Source organism: Misgurnus anguillicaudatus, chromosome 24 (genome assembly GCF_027580225.2).
Source record: "Misgurnus anguillicaudatus chromosome 24, ASM2758022v2, whole genome shotgun sequence".
NCBI classification, from domain to species: domain Eukaryota; kingdom Metazoa; phylum Chordata; class Actinopteri; order Cypriniformes; family Cobitidae; genus Misgurnus; species Misgurnus anguillicaudatus.
In genome coordinates this window covers 14591659-14609339 of record NC_073360.2, presented here as the reverse complement: position 1 = coordinate 14609339, position 17681 = coordinate 14591659, and the positions used below count along the sequence as shown (strand labels likewise).

Genomic DNA, 17681 nt, shown 5'->3' with positions numbered 1-17681 from the left:
AATAGTCTAAAGAGTGTGTTTATGAAAGTGCATAGGTTAAAGCTAAAATGTCTGCTGAACTTACGATAAAGCAGGCCAACTAGATGGGATATTTGAAGGAACAGGGAATACGCCACATTCTCCTGTGTGTTCTGTAAAGTAGATTCCTGCGACGCTGCACACCTTGTTTCCAGGGAAGTTCAGAAAAACATTCTCCATTGAATGAGTATTAGCCCAGTGCCATGCTTGGCCAGCAATAATCAAACCACCCCCCGCTTTGACAAAAGCAATCAAATTCTTTGCACAAGCATCAATGCTGTAAGCATCTGTGATATATACAGCCAATCCCTCCCGAAAATCTCCAAGCTCTGGGCTAACAGGCAAATTGCACAAGTTGTCAGCTACTGAACCTACATTTTTCTGAATCCCTACAATGCCAGCACCCCCGGTACATGGCATGAGCCACATCAGGGCATTCTCTATCAGGCTAGGAAAACGGGTCAAGTAGTCTTCATGTCCCAACACCACCACACGTCCTTGACCGTATCGTGATGCAGCCATCAGAACTTGACCTCTTGGATTCATGGCAAGTGGAAAGGCATGGTCGCCGATCAGCACGAGATCACACGGCACTGCATTTCCTCGGAAGTCAAGCTCACTCAGACCAGACATAATGGTGCAGTAGTCATTTTCAGAAGCACAGTCATGTGTGCACATATGAAGGTAGCTGGCACAATCATTGCCACGTTGTTTCAAGCAGCCCTCTTCATTAGGAGTAAGTTTGTACCTTTTGGTTACATGATTTCCTAAGTATCTCAGTCCATTACGAAAATGGTACGCATTGTTAAAGCTCTGCGTGATTTCTGGGGCTTTGTATACTCCTCCAGTCACAGTGTTGTCTAATATACTCAGTCCCATCCTTTTAAGAATGCGATTTCCTGGGTATTCAGTCATCACATTGTGGCCATGGTTTTTATGGGCCCAATACCAGGCATGACCTCCGATCAGAAGGCCACCACCTTCAGCGACAAATTCTTGGATCTTTTCACACTGGGCATCACTGTAGGAAGTGCAGACATAGACACTGAGATCTTTTTTCAAGTCTGTGAACTGGCAGTTCAGACCGGATTTGGTCAGTATGTTTTGTGCTCCTGTGAGACTTGGTATGATGCCAACAACGCCTTTACGCCCCCCATCAAGCCAGTTAATAGCATTAATCAGGAAAGTGGACAGAGATTCACGGCCCAGGTAGCTTTCATGAGTTAACACAATTACCCGTCCTTGTCCAAAGTAGGCACCGGCAATAAATACTTTTTCAGGTGGAGCAACTGCAATAGGAAATGCTAATGGTCCGTGCACCATCAGCTCAGATGCCACAGCCTTGCCTTGGATGTCAAACTGTGGCACACCTTTCAGCAGCAATTCTAGGTCATTCTTAAAATCCTGGACGATTCTGAAAAATGACAATAAAATAGTTATGAGAAATAGTTTAAGAAGTGTGTTTTTGAAAGAGCATAGGTTAAATCTTAAAGGTTAAATATCTGTTAAACTTACAATACAGCAGGCCAACTAAATGGGATATTTGAAGGAACAGGGAATACGCCACATTCTCCTGTGTGTTCTGTAAAGTAGATTCCTGCGACGCTGCACACCTTGTTTCCAGGGAAGTTCAGAAAAACATTCTCCATTGAATGAGTATTAGCCCAGTGCCATGCTTGACCAGCAATAATCAAACCACCCCCAGCTTTGAGAAAAGCAATCAAATCCTTTGCACAAGCATCAACGCTGTAAGCATCTGTGATATATACAGCCAATCCCTCACGAAAATCTCCAAGCTCTGTGCTGACAGGCGAATTGCACAAGTTGTCAGCTACTGGACCTAAATTCTTCTGAATCCCTACAATGCCAGCACCCCCGGTACATGCCATGAGCCACATCAGGGCATTCTCTATCAGGTTGGGGAAATGGGTCAAGTAGTCTTCGTGTCCCAACACCACCACACGTCCCTGACCGTAACGAGATGCAGCCATCAGAACTTGACCTCTTGGATTCATGGCAAGTGGAAAGGCATGGTCGCCGATCAGCACAAGATCATTAGGCACCGGATTTCCTCGGAAGTCAAGCTCACTCAGACCAGACATGATGGTGCAGTAGTCATTTTCACGTGCCATGATGCTTCAGTTGGTCAAAAAGCCTCTTAATAAAGACAGAAAAAAATTAAGGAAATAAATAGATATAATTGTCATATACTCAACAATTTATACTCTACAATAAAGCATTTGAAATACAAAAAAGTTGCAAGCTTAGGTATTGCATGTCCTGTTGAGAATGTTGTGTCAGTTTAAATTAATAAGGCTAAATGGTATTTTGAAAATGTTATTTCTTGCAAGAAAGGTCAACAGATAATGCTGCAGAGTGTAACAAAGACCCTAGGTCCCTGTCTCCTTTTATATGCATCCCTAATTCTAGCTGCAAATCATACTTTATTTTCTTAGTTATTATTTTTAAAGGAATCCATTACTCTGATATCTAGCATCATAAGCAAATTCTTAAGCTCCACCAAAAGGATGAGTAATGTAATAAAGTTACCAATAGAATTACATTTTATTACACTGTTCTTTTCATCTTTAGCAATTGGTAAGACATTGTTCTAGTAATCATTCAGTGCATCAATCCATTAAAGCACACAAAGTAACAATGATAGAATATAACTTATTAACAGAATTATTATGAGTAATACAGAATATATTATCCAGTACCCCCAACCGGTCTACAAATTTTGCAACTTTGCAGGTTTTTTGCAGTTCTTGCATTTCCTGTAAAACAGAGTATTTGGCTTTAGTATGTGCTAGCAATTTGAAGTAAATCTAGTAAATCAAAACCACAAAACAGTTAAGTATGGGTATTACATCTAATTTGAGAAATTTCCTGTTTCCACAGATCTCCAAAATCATTAAAAGCATAAGTACACAAGAGTCGCATGTTTGTTGTTGCACACACCCACAATCTATAACCACCGCACCACTGCGGTGAATTTGTGCATTACCATCGTGGTGGTAAAAAACTGTCACAGCCCTAGCTACAGGACATAATCTTCATAGTCTTCATGATGTTGCAACTAGAGGTCTTCTCAGGTCCAAAGAAATGTACCCGACCCGAAATGAATACGACGTGCATAAATAACTTTTTTTTAAAGAAAGACCCGATCCGAGACAAACCCGAGAAAATTAGACCCGAGTCTGACCCGAACCAGTGGCATGTTTTTTTAACCCGACTGGACCCGAATGTCTCCAGCCTCGCACGCAGCAGTCAGACAGAAAGAAACCCCGCTGGTCTTGCAAACAATTTGGCGAGCTGCTCCATTTGTTTTACTTTTTTATCTGAAGACGACACCCAGGTAACCGCTAAAATGTACATTTAAAATTAACTGACATGTCTGTCTTAACGAAAATTAACCTACGGCCAGCCATACAATGTCGCAAGCGCTCTTGGCAAACAGAGGAGAGGTTTTAAAAGGACATTGACGCACACGGTGACGCGAGAGAGTTCGGGTTTTTCGGGTTCGTTCGGCAAAATGTCGCTAATATTATACCCGACCGTGTCCGAGGCATACTTGAAACTTTAAGACCCAAACCCGATCGGGTCTCGGGTCGGACCTCGGGTTTTCGGTTCTAAGTGGACCTGTGAAGACAACACAGATGTTAAAAAGCCATTATTTTCGTAACAATAGTAAATTAATACCGGGGTGGTAAACAATCCAACCGTCTCCACCGACCCTGCACCGCGAGAGGCCACCTCCCCGTCACCTCCGGCCTACAACAAAAAACAAGACAATGCCCAAAAGCTGCCGTCTGACAAGATGCACAGCTAAAAAACCCAGAAATACGTTTTTATAAGCTGTCGAGCCGTAAAACCCAGCCTTTAAGGAGAAAAAAGTGGATCGGCGACTACATTTCCCTCTAGTGGGAGCAGTTCTACTAATAGGAGTACTATGAAAAGTTGCCCGTTTCCACTTTTGTGTCTTTAAACACTTGTTTTTTTTGGGGTCGACAGCTTATAAAAACGTATTTCTGGGTTTTTTGGCTTGTTAGCTGTACATATTGTCCCACAGCAGCTTTTAGGCATTACTCTGCCCTTGCCACAAGCCAGAAATGACAAGGAGGCAGCCTCACACAATACAAAGCCAATGGAGACGGTTGCATTGTTTTCCCCCGGTGGGTGTGGTTTTCAGGTTATGATGCGCTGCGCTCTGTCTGCATAATTGTGCTCATGTGCTGTCTTAACATACTGTAGTATGGCTGTGTGACAATATGGTTTGTTTCTATTTATAAAACAGTTAGTTCCAGTCCTTGATTCTGATTGGTCAATAGTTGTACTACTCCACTTTCCATTGTGCCGAATACAAAAAAGCAACCTCTCGTACCTTACTGATTATTTAAAGAGTAACTAAACCCCAAACCAACCTTTTTTGGTTAATAACCTATAAGAACTATGCTCCACTAGTGCTGTTCATTGATTCTAGTAAGTTTTTTGACATTTGGATATAAATTGTTTCAATACTACAATATATGGTGTAAAAACGTCTGAGTGCTGCCCTCTTCAGGTTGAACGGTGGCTACTGCAGTTTAATTTTCCGATTGGATGTTGGGTCCAAAAAATAACTTGTGATGTAAGCAGGTTCAAGCTAACCATGCCCTTGTCACGACCCTCTGTCTCCGTTGGGATCTGCCCACTTTTCTTGCATTTTTCAAATATTGCCAGTAGGTGGAGTCAGGCTCTGACCAGGGGTTTAGTTACACTTTAAAGCCACTGGCAATATTTGGAAAATGCAAGAAAAGTGGGCAGACCCCAACAGATATAGAGGGGACGAACTGAGCTCGTATCAAGGGCGTGGCGAGACTGTAACAAGGGCGCGGTGATCTTTAACCTGCTTGCGCAGGGTCGTACCGCTTACTTCACGCAGTACCACAACATTCAATAGGAAAACCCAACCGCAACAGCCACCGCCCAACCCGAAGAGGGCAGTACTCAGACGTTTTTACACCATAAATTGTAGCATTGAAACACTTTATACCCAAATGTCAAAAAAGTTACTCAAATCAATGAACAGCCCTTATAAAGCCCCATTCTTACAGATCATTTAAAAAGTCGGTTTAGGGTTTAGTCACTCCCCAAATACCTCTGTTTTACACATTTAGTACCTAAGGGGTCCCTGCCCCGAAAAACACTGAAGACCCCTGACCTACTGTACATAACACACATTACAAGCATCTTATTTAAAACCTTTCTGCTTCAGTTGAATATTTTTAACTTGCGTGACAGACGCATTTGAGGCAGATAGCGAGTTAAATAGTGTGTAAATAGTTAAATTACCATTTGATGCATACAGCAGTACAACCATTGCAGCACAAGCGCAGTGACGTGTCATTCGCAGCCGAAGACCTCCAGAAGCACGTAAGCATGTCTTTACATTGACTTAACATTGGAATCATCCGTGCCAGACGCTCTATTTACGTTTGGTGTGAACGCAGCATTAGGAAGACACACCTCTCGCAGGAGTGTAAATTATGCTCCAAGTTCTTAACTTACACTTTATCATAGAATAACAGAAATTAGACCATTTTACCCAACGCACCATGATCTTTAAAATGATACCACACATGAATATAAAATTGCATAATATATACATTAGATTATATATTCTTAGCAGATACCCAGTGATGTGAGCCTAAAGGCTAAGAAGACTGTTCAGGGTAAAAATCTTTGTGATGAAGAGATGTAACAGCTAGGGATGTAATGATTAATTGTGTGTCCCATTAAAATGCCTGTCTGAAATCGATTCTGAATCGCTAGGCTGCGATTATGTGTTTCATGCACAGCTTGTGCGTGTACTACGGCATTTGGTCAGTGGGAAGTCCTTATCAATCTAAAATTATGAGTCGGAGTCGTTTATAACGTGCATTTAAAAAAGCAACACTCGTTAAACAAATCATTCAAAATATTCTTTATTATCATGAAAATACCTGAAACAATTTAAAGAACAGCGTATAAATATTCCTGTAGACATTTCCTGAAATAGCGTTTGTAATGCTGCTACTGCTGTGGAACAAAGGGAGTGTCTGCATGAGAGCGCCCCCTGGCGTTCGAATGTGCCTGGATTTTACCGTAATTCATTTAAATTCATTCATTGAGAAAACATGCATTTTCACGGTTAATCGTTACACCCATAGCACCCACTGAAGTTTTATTGCTTTACAGTGTGTCTCCATCAACAAACTTAAAGATGATTGTTTAACATTCTGTCCTACAGGTTTCAAACTGCGGGCCAGGGCCCCCAGGGGGGCCTCAAAATGGTGCCCCAGTTTTATGATATTTTATGAAATACATTAATTTATCATAAATTCTGTGTAATTAAACCTAAAAAAAATAAGGCTGCTAACCAAAAGCACTACTTTTTTGTATAATTTAATGTTTTTTTTTATTAAAATGTTGAGTTTAGAATAGTTTTTGGCCCCAAATTTTCTTTGGGGGGCCGCGAAGGAATGCACGGTACACAAGGGGGGCCGCACGCTGAAAAAGTTTGGGAACCACTGCGTTAAGGTATACTTTCTTACGTATGAACTTACCAGGTTATGGCTGTCCATGGTTGAAATCGATCACTCAATTTGAATATTTATTTATTAATTTATTTTTAATTAAATTGGTTTCTTTTATGTATTTTAACATTTTAAACAACCATAAAACAAGTAAAATAAAATAAAATCTATAAGTAAAACAAGAAAGTTTTGTCTAGGCTACATCAAAAAGTAGCCCTCCAGTTTTATTCATTGTGGTAGCCAGTGATGGGAGTAACGCGTTACTGTAATTCCACTACTTTTATCAGTAACGAGTATGTGACGAAGTATTTTTTTAAATCAAGTAACGCAATTACAATTACTGAAATTTAAATGAGTTTGTTACTCGCGTTACTCTATTTTGTAAAAAAATAACACTTACAGACAAGACATCTGATTTAACGTCGCATGACCGTGGTGGGCGGTGCAATGAATCATTAAACTTCTTCATGGCTGACAGTGCATATAGAATGAACATGAAATATCTAAACGGGACAACATACCTTTGTTTAAAAATTGTGCGCAAGTCATAATCCATCCGGTCTCATGTTTGTAAATTATCTTTGTCAAGCAAATCCCATTATGATATTAACTTGCATTTGTAGTCCACAAAAGCAATAAATCTGAATGGAAGAGAACGATCCGCGATTGTTGTTTCCAGAAAAATATTCACACTGCGCTGTACAACTGTTAAAATGTGTAAAAACTCCATCATGTGTGAGTGCGCATTTAGTTTCCGTTTCACTTGCTCCGTATCCGACAAAACAATCCACTCGCTCTGTGTCCGTCGGACAAAACAATCCACGTACTACGTTTTCTGATTAAATATCTTCCTTTAATCCTGAGTATCATTTAAATCCAACAGAAAACATATACAAACAATATTTGCCCAAAGAGCGCACTACCGCCGCAAGCTTTACAAGCTGTGTCCTAATTCCATGGCCGCGCCCTGCTAAGCATGCGACCTAAAAAGGTGAGCACTCGGTCTTTCAAGGTGGAAGCCTCAGAAGTCCGCGAAGGGAACTGAAATGAGACGGTCTAACCTTCGGAGGACCCATAATTTGCGTCAGCTGCTGGACGCGCACACCGCGCCTGTCAGCAGGACACATCAGAGACATTTCTGGCTTATTAAAATAAATATGGAATCAGAAAAAAGATAATTTATTTTAGAAAATATGACATGTTGACACAATTGTCTCCAAATTCTTAAAGAGACAATACACACTATATATTTTCAATGTAAACACACAGAATATTTGTCTAAATGATCTAAATGATATACATAAATAAACTAAGCTTACATATTAAGATAATTTCTAACAAAAATATTCAAAGGTTGAATCTAAAGCAAAATAGGCTACTACAGTATGTGATATATTAGAGTCTTACATGTAAAATAACCCATCCATATCATTTTATTGTTTGACTGTTCAGTACTGTTCATATTTACATTTAAAAAGCAGACATAAAAGTAACTTAAAAGTTACTTTCCCTAGTAACTAATTACTTTTCATATACAGTAACTGGTAGAGTAACTCAATTACTTTTAAAAAAGTAACTAGTAACTGTAACTAATTACTAATTTTCAGTAACTTGCCCAACACTGGTGGTAGCCCTTGCTCACAAAAAGGTTGGAGATCCCTGTTCTAACATAAACAGTTGTATAACAATAAAAAAAGATAAACAAGTAATTAAATAAATGTATTGCTTTTTGTTCGTTAATGTTAAAGGAATAGTCTATCCATTTTCCATATTAAACTATGTTATTACCTTAACTAAGAATTGTTGATACTAGGGATGCATATCAATTAATCGCGATTAATCTATAGCAGAATAAAAGTTTTTGTTTATATCATATATGTGTGTGCACCGTGCACAACAACTCTGCATAGTCAAATGCACACACATGCATGTATATATTTAAGCAATGTTTACATGTGTATATACATTTGTATATTTATGTATAATTTATATTATATATAAATATAAATACTTAATATATAAATATATTTTTTTCTTAAAATTATACATGCATGTGTGCATATTTATATATGCATGGTTATTGTACACAGTTCACACACATATATGATGTAAACAAAAACTTTTATTCTGCTATAGATTAATCGCGATTAATTGATATGCATCCCTAGTTGATACATCCCTCTATCATCTTAGTGCGTGCACGTAAGCACTGTGGCGCGCGGCGACACTTTGATAGCATTTAGCTTAGTTCCATTCATTCAATGGTACCAAACAGAGATAAAGTTAGAAGTCACCAAACACATCAATGATTTTCCTATTTAAAACAAGTAGTTATACGAGCAAGTATGGTGGCACAAAATAAAACGTAGCGCTTTTCTAAGCGGATTTAAAAGAGGAACTATATTTTATGGCGGAATAGCACTTTTGGGAGTACTTCGACTCGCCTGAAAAATCCGCTCCCCTTTTCGAGGGAGAGTGTTACTGCGCCGAGTCGAAGTGTGGTGATTTTGCGTGGCTCACTAGCGTGCTATGCGGTTTTACCGCCTTCATTTACTAAAGTAAAATTATTATTTAAATCCAGAACAACGAGGTGCACCGATGTAGAAGCAGGTAGGCTACATGTCTTTTCCCTTATGAGAAAAAGATTAACATAAATTGAAGAACAATTTCTTAACAAGAAGTTTTTTGAGTGCAAATTTACAGAGCATCGGTAAATACAGAACACAGCAGTGTCTTAAAAATAAATTAAAATTAGACCATATTTATGCACATGTAAATGTACAAAAGGAATGCAATACAAAAGGCAATGAATATTTATTTATGGCATTTTCAATAGTATATTGATAGATAAATTAAAGTGTATCTATTAAGTATGAAAACGAATAAATCATTATTTGGCTAAATTAATCTGGATAGATCATTTTTAGTCAGACTGATTTGTCATCATTTTAGATCAAGCTTAAATGTTATCTATAACAACTTACATTTTATCCCGAGTGTTACTTGGTCGAAAATATGTAGAAATATAGCCTATGCGAGAACAAATTACAGAACAAAAATGTTTAGCTCAAGCGGACTGAACGAAAAGCTGTTAATTAAGCGGACTCCCTGTAAAATAGAGGACGTGCTGAAACAGTTGAGTCGGCAGATGATCATCAATGTTTATAATGTTTAACGCAGATACTGGTGATAAAAAACTTTCATTTCTAAATTTCCAGGTAAGAGTCAAATGTTCAGTCAGTTAATAATAAAGCAACCGGCGTTATTGGCTGCAGTTTCCTCATCCTCGGAGCGCACGCTGTAGATACACAGAGAAAAAAACTAAAGGTTTTTATTTTAAGTGGTTTTAATGCTGTTAAGCAATCAGTTATATTATGGCGCTTTGTATTTGTGTTGATCAGTTAAATTAAAGTAATTTTAATCTTTAAAACTGCATCTAGATGCAGACCATGGTACAGTTATTCTGTCATCTTAGTTTCACTTCTTTCACACATTCACATATGATTTAACGAAATATGAATAGCATAGTATTACATTTTGAATTGAAATTTACAAAAAACAAGTTACTCTCTTAACTCTTGACAATCTATTTGGCCTTTATTATACATGTATGATGTGAAAAACAAGAAGGGCATAGCTATATATGAATTTAATGTGAAAAGCGCGGTTGTTGCGGTTACTTGTCATCCATGCGGTTACGCTTCTCAGTAGCGCAGTAATACAGGATTGCGGTTACCGCGACAGGCCTAAAGGCGCGCACTGCTAGCCTAGAAATCTAGACGCACCCTATCGGCTGCAAAATATATTTGCTGCCAGGGTTTAGTCTAGGCACTCACAATACACTTAACAGCTCTAAAAACCAAAATTTGGTCAGGCCAATCACATCGTGTGTAGCGTCTGTGGGGCGGGCTTAACATGATGACGACAGAGCTGCCTGCGACGGTTCCTACTTGAAAACAAAGAATGGCTGCTGCTGCTGGCGAACAGCTTTCTTTTGAAGCGGCTTTGGCCACGACTCTGGAGGACTTAGACTTATGTTTTTCTTTGAGAGAAGAGCAAATAACCCTACTGAAGTCCTTTTTAAGCAAGAAAGATTTGTTTGGAGTTTTGCCGACTGGTTACGGTAAAAGTTTGATATACCAATTAGCTCCAATGGTGGGGAAACGCAGGGGACTCATACGTCACCTTCTTCGTTGCTCTGATTGGTCATAGCGCTATCCTATTGCGTACAGAGGCATTTTGAGGGACAACCTTATATCCCGCCCCTTGCATTGAGCCGTTTGTGTGAAGAGTTGCCAGACCTTACATCTTGATGTAGGTCTGGCTAACCAGGCTAGCGCACTGCAGAACCATGACAGAGAGCGCGTGTAGTGAATTAAGCCGAACAGTAAAATGTAAATAGAGACAGAGCGCAGCGCGTCATAACCTGAAAACCACGCCCACCGGGGGGGAAAGCAATCCAACCGTCTCCATTGACTTTGTATTGCGAGAGGCCGCCTCCTTGTCATTTCTGGCTTATAACAAAAAACTGAATAATGCCGAAAAGCTGCTGTGTGACAATATGTACAGCTAACAAGCCAAAGAACCCAGAAAAAAGTTTTTATAAGCTGTCGAGCCGTAAAACCCAGCCTTTAAAGAGAATAAAGTGGATCGCAGACTACGTTTCCCCCTAGTGGACGCAGTTTTACTAATAGTAGTACTATGAAAAGTTGCCTGTTTCCATTTCTGTGTCTTTAAACGCTCGTTTTTTTTTAAAGTCAACAGCTTATAAAAACGTATTTGTTTTTTTTTGGCTTGTAAGATGTACACCTTGTCAAACACCAGCTTGTATTATTCTGTTTTTAAGTTTAATCTGTAAATAAGTTTTTATAAGCTGTCGACCCCAAAAAACGAGCGTTTAAAGACACAAAAATGGATACAGGCAACTTTTCATAGTACTTCTATTAATAGAACTGCGTCCACTAGGGGGAAACGTAGTCGGCGATCCACTTTTTTCTCCTTAAAGGCTGGGTTTTACGGTTCGACAGCTTATAAAAACTTATTTCTGGGTTCTTTGGCTTGTTAGCTGTACATATTGTCACACAGCAGCTTTTAGGCATTATTCAGTTTTTGTTATAAGCTAGAAATGACAAGGAGGCGGCTTCTCGCAATACAAAGTCAATGGAGACGGTTGGATTGCTTTCCCCCCGGTGGGCGTGGTTTTCAAATTTGCATAACTGCGCTCTGTCTCTATGTGCGCACTCAATTGGATAATTGTAAACGCGCAAACACAGACAGAAAAAACATGCCATTTTGGAAATAAGATACATAACATATTACTTGATGGATGTTTAGTTTGTTTAATAAAATAACAAATTGTTCTCTGGCGCTATAAAGAAAATCAAATCAAATTTGGGGGCGGGTCGAGCAGTTAGGAAGGCGGAGCACCCCCCCCCCCCCACCCCGATATATTAGGTTGGGGAAACACTGGGGACTACAGTAATTTCTGATCAGCAGGTATCGCCCGATACTCAGAATTCTGGTATTGGAAATGGAGAGACTACTGTAAACTGGTCATGGCGCGCCCTTATTGGCTTGCCATAGTCTACTACAGTCGCAATGGAATATATGATATCATCATCACAAAACTGCATACTGTTGCACACACACACACACACACACACACACACACACACACTTCTCACTCTTTTTGCAAGGACTTAAAGTGTTCTTTTCTATTCTGTTTTGGCCTTTTATTTGTTTTCATTGTGTGCGTGCATGTCAGCAAGGAATGTGCCTCTTTTTTACTTTGAGCACCAGCCCCTCCAAAAGTCTCTGCACGGCCCTGTAACTACCACTCTTTCCAATAACATTCTTTTTCTAAGAACATCTCGTTTAAGAGACTAAAGTTCGAATCCAAGTGCACTGAAATGCGCATAGGGCGAAAGGTGGAGGGAGAGAAAATAATATAGCCTTGTTTTGGAGTGACTACATTTTGCCTGGGTGGCTGCAGTTTCATTTTCAATGCAGGAAAACCCCTGTGTAATCAGATGATGTCTGTACTGTTTCACTTTGACTGTAACGAACATCAATTCAAAATCTAGATGAAATAAAACGAAAAAAACATTGGTAAAATCGACCAGCGCTATTCTCATAACGGTCCGCAAAGTTATTCTAGCGTTAGGGGAACGTTAAATTAACCTAAAAATAACGTTCTATTTTCGTAAAGAAAACTTTCCTGGCTAACCAAAAACAAAGATTGCAAAATAACGGTCTGAAAACTAAAAAGTAACTTGAAACGTTTTGTTAACCAACAATTGTTACACCCCAGTTATTTACAGTGTCAATCATGATATGTTCATATTTAACGTTAGTCTTTAAACAAATTTAATGCTGACATAAACATTACAAATCTCTCTCTCTCTCTCAAGTGAATGAACCACATAAAAAAAACTTACTCTGCAACGTAAACGATCGCTGACTCGTGTATCTGTTCTTCTCTCCAATATAAATCAAAGAGAAAATGGATTATTTCCCCCACAAACTCCTAGGAATTATAAATGCATATAGACCTTAAACTCTTTAAATAAATACTCACGTTAAATCTCCGCCACTTTAGATGTGTTTATCCACCCGAAACTTGCTTGCATACAGACAGACAGACAGACAGAAAATCCGTAATATCCTCAGTGTACACGATGTAAGCAAATCCTAGCAGGCTTTTCTCCCTGAAAGGCTGGTGTTTGTTTGTAGTGATGAGGAATTTCGAAACGATGGCCGATTCCAATTTCGAAGCCTGCATCCCGCCGAGGTCGCATTTCCAGGCTGCATACGTCATCAAGGGTGTCTCATTTCAGAATATTAACAATGAAAAAGTTGACTATTATTCTTAGTTAAGTGTAAATTGTTGTAATATGATTATAGCTGTGTCCCAATTCAAGGGCTGCAACCTTATAAGCATGAGACCAAAAGGTGAGCACTCAGTTTAGGTGGAAGCCTCAGAAGTTCGCGAAGAGAACTGAAATGAGACGGTCTAACTTTCAGAGGACCCATAATTGGCGTCACCTGCTGCACGCGCCCACCGCGCCTGTCCGCAGGACACAGCGGAGACGTTTCTAACTTATTAAAATAAATATGAAATCAGAAAAATATTAATTTATTTTAGAAAATATGACACGTTGATGTAGATTAAACTATTTAACAGTTTATCAAATTATCTTAGAATTATATATAAAAGAATAAAATTAACACAGAACATAACTAATAATACTAAAACAGTGGCAATATTTTTTTCTGATAAATAAACTTTTATTTGTTTTAATAGTTTATTTTAAAATATCCACCCATTCTATGCAGCCGTCGCAGACGCGCAATGACTCTTGGGATATCCTCGTCTGTTAAGGATCCATTCGTTCTATCCTTAACAGCGCGGAGAAATAAGGACGCATTTTGAGGCTTCATTCTAACAAAGCGTCCTTTGAATAGACGGTATGCACGTGACGTCACCATTGGCGAGAGGTACTGGGGTTACGCCCACTGAGTGGCAAAAGACAGAGCGGCCGCATTTGAGTACAGCGTGACATCGGCGAAAACACGGTGAAAACGCGTCGAAATGGGAAAAAGCTGTTGTGTGATAGACTGTACTAACAGATTAACAAAAATTCGGAGCTATCGTTTTACAGACTGCCAAAAAACACCGAAAGGAGATGTAAATTGATCGTTCATGCCAACGTCCACAGACCACAGGTGGGTTGATAAGTTGCTAGGGTCACTATCAAGCAAAGATTTTACATTCTGCTTAAAAGTATTTTTCAAGTATTTGTATTTTATCCGTGTTTTTCTTTGGAAAACAAACATTCCAAAGCATATTATCATAATTTTTACTTTATTACATTTCATAAATAATATGTTTTTATTTTACATTTAATATTTAAGTACAGTAACGCACTTTTACTCAAGTACACAATTTAAATGTAATTAGGTATTAAATTAATTTTAATATGCAACATTAAAAAATACACAGTATGATTCTATGCTTTAGAATGTAGTGAAGTAATGTTTTTTCCAATACAAACAACCTAATAAAGCACAGATGCTTGGAAAATGTAACTAATGTAACTAAGTATTGTCCACCTCTGCTATCAAGTCCAACTAAATTCAATTTAAGCTGATAATAGTCATTTTTACTGGCATTTTCGCAGCCGCCGCTATGAAAACCAGCCATTTTAAATTAAAGGAACAGTATGTAAGAAATGTATATCAATTAATCATAAAATGTCCCTGATATGTCACTAGACATTAAGAAATAATTTTCATTTCAAATACTTATATCACTGACAACAGTGGTCTGGCCAGGATATTGTCATTTAAAAAGTGGAGTTGCAGCCCTCAACTGATGTTTATGTTGTCATTTTGTGTATTGGCCACCAGGGGGGTATTGCACAAAAGTAGAATTAAAGGCGCTAAGCGAATTGACGCGTTTTAGACCATAAAACATTTTTTGTTACATACAGCAAACATCTCCTCACTATCTGCTTGCTGCCTGTCTGCTGATCAAACTGTAAAAAAACCTGATCTCTGTAGACAGCTCAGGCTCGACAAACGGCAATATCAACATAGTGGCCAAACCTAGCACAACAAAACATAAGTGTTCCAGCCAATAAACGACAAGGATTTGGGGGTGGGGGTTGGGCGCGTTCATGAAAGCACGGACGGGAGAGGGAGGGGGAGGCGTTAGCTACGCTCCGTTTGTTTGAAAACAGTTCAAACATCAACAGGAAGTGACGTCGCACATTATTCGCTTAGAGAGCCTTAAAGAAATCCAGGATAACAGAAAAGGCCCAGCTTGACATAGTTTAATCAGCCCATCCTGGCTAAGTCTGTTGCACGATTGCTAAGCCAGGATGAGAACGTGCAGCTATGTCAAGCCAGGTGTAGCTAGCTACACTCTAAAAAAACAAACATTTCTATATAGCACCAAAACAATTGCATTGGATCGTAACGATAGAAGAACCATTTTAGTGCCATATAGCACCGGTGAAGAACCAGTGAAGCACCAGTGAAGCACCAGTGAAGCACCAGTGTAGAACCATATAGGGGCCATATAGCACCACATATGGTTCTACATAGCACTATATGGTTCTACACAGGTGCTTCACTGGTGCTTCACTGGTTCTTCACCGGTGCTATATGGCACTAAAAATGGTTCTTCTATCGTTACGATCCAAAGCAACTGTTTTGGTGCTATATAGCACCGTTTGTTTTTTAGAGTGTAGGATAAATGCACGTTCACAGAATTCTTAAACAGACCACAGGATCAATCACAGAATCACTGATGCAAAAATTGATAAAACTCCTAAAAATTCACCATGAAACTGCAAACACTTAACTACTACTCTGTGTATCGACAGTATTTGATGCAAGAAAGTGGACATTATCTTAAAAAAGCCATTTATTTCCTATAACAATTTATATTTGGTGGAACTAAACGGAAATCATTGAATTACAGGATTTGACCATATGAAGAATTTTTTTAAATAAAATATTAGGAAAAGGCAACAGTAAAAATGGCACCTCCTAAGAAGCAAACAGGCTGGGGTCTCTGTAATACCAAGAAGCCTTCAATATGAGATCCTTCAGTGCATAAAAGTGGATATAGCCCCACCACCAAACCTAAGCTTCCAAAAATACTGCATTTGCGTTGAGCTTCATGCAGTTTTCAAACCGTTTTATTCATTGACATGCCATAATACACTGAATAATATATTCTGGATTGTTGGTGAATAGCCATCATGCTCAACCAGGCTGGTTTGGACTGGAATATTGGGAAGTAAGATGGTAGGTCCCTTGAGGGGGCCAAAAGGACATCTGGAATATATTTAGAGTACCTTAAAAACTAAAAATTAATCATGTCTCCTGAAATTAATTTACTTTCTTTCATGCAGGATAATACACTATAGCATGCTGCAAAAAAGCAACACTGACTATTTTAATATGGGCATGAAATAAGAAAAAAATTAAGCTACAGTATGAATACTATCCTCTGGCCTCTCTATGGAGCATCATTATATGAAAGACCTGTGAGGTGGACAGCACTATAATTCATATTCAAACATCAACTCTGGGATGCATCTTCAAGTGAAATAAAGACAGAAACTATAGACTTACAAGTTTAATGAATGGGAGAGTTAAAGTCTTGTCAAAAATGTGCTCATATATTATTATGTAACTTGTGTTAAATACATTATTTGATTTACAAAGTTTTTTTTTCATTATCTGTCCATGCAGCACATTTGACAGATATCTGTTTTGTGGATCATTTTAACACACTGAATTTTGATAAAGTGCATTTTGCATAATAATTTGTAAAAGCATAATTTGCATAATTTTCAAAGTATTAAAGGGACATTTTAAATATGTCAAATTATGTATTTAAATAAAATAACATGCACACTGTCATATAACTATTCAGATACAATTTATAAACTTACTGACTTTATTGTAAAAAAAAAAGGGCATGTTCATAGTAATTTGGACCATCCATCACTTTCAGAAAATCAAGATTAAGAACATTTTGCATGCTGGTGACTTGATTGCAGAAATAAATCTCAACATAAGGTAGTGTCTGCCGACATATTTTTAACATTAAAAAGTCTCATATATCTGGCACATTGGTGGTTGCAATCCACTACATCCAATGACAATTGGGAAAGTTGTAACACAAAAGAATGCCTGTTCTACTGTGACTGCCCTAATCTAACACTTTATGGAGTAATCTCTTCCTGTTACTTGCAATCTTGTAGAAGTGATTTCAGTGTTAGACTGACATTTCTTACATCACCTGAGAATCTGTACCTCTGTGTCAGATATTTCTCATGCCTTAATGCTAGTCTACACTGTAAAAAATCCAACTTTAAAATGTTCATTCAACAAAGAACATTAAGTAACTTGAACAAAGATTTCTTTGTTGAAGGGCGTCAATTGATTATTTTGTGTTCACTGAATGAAAAGAGCATAATCATTAAGCTAGCAAATATTATTTTGTTGACTGGACTTAGATGTATAAGTTTTTTGTCCAATTCGTTCACCCAACTTGCCAAACTGAGTAATCTGAACAAGCAATTTAAA

At 38.4% G+C, this 17681-nt stretch overlaps 1 protein-coding gene across 4 annotated transcripts in view; it reads right to left on the bottom strand.

The window, feature by feature from the left end:
* LOC129437764 (TRPM8 channel-associated factor homolog) overlaps positions 1–17681 on the bottom strand; it is a 64744-nt gene that overhangs the window by 25687 nt on the left and 21376 nt on the right. For 2 of the 4 annotated variants that reach the window (XM_055196058.2, XM_055196056.2), the window contains 2 exons: positions 1534–2175; positions 65–1432 (listed from right to left, as the gene is read on the bottom strand). In XM_055196058.2, the coding sequence (XP_055052033.2) occupies positions 65–1432; positions 1534–2150 (1985 nt within the window). In that variant the 5' untranslated portion in view covers positions 2151–2175. Of the gene's footprint in view, positions 1–64; positions 1433–1533; positions 2176–13012; positions 13098–13152; positions 13789–17681 lie in introns of those variants that run through there. The other 2 variants (XM_055196055.2, XM_073862753.1) reach the window with 2 other exon arrangements.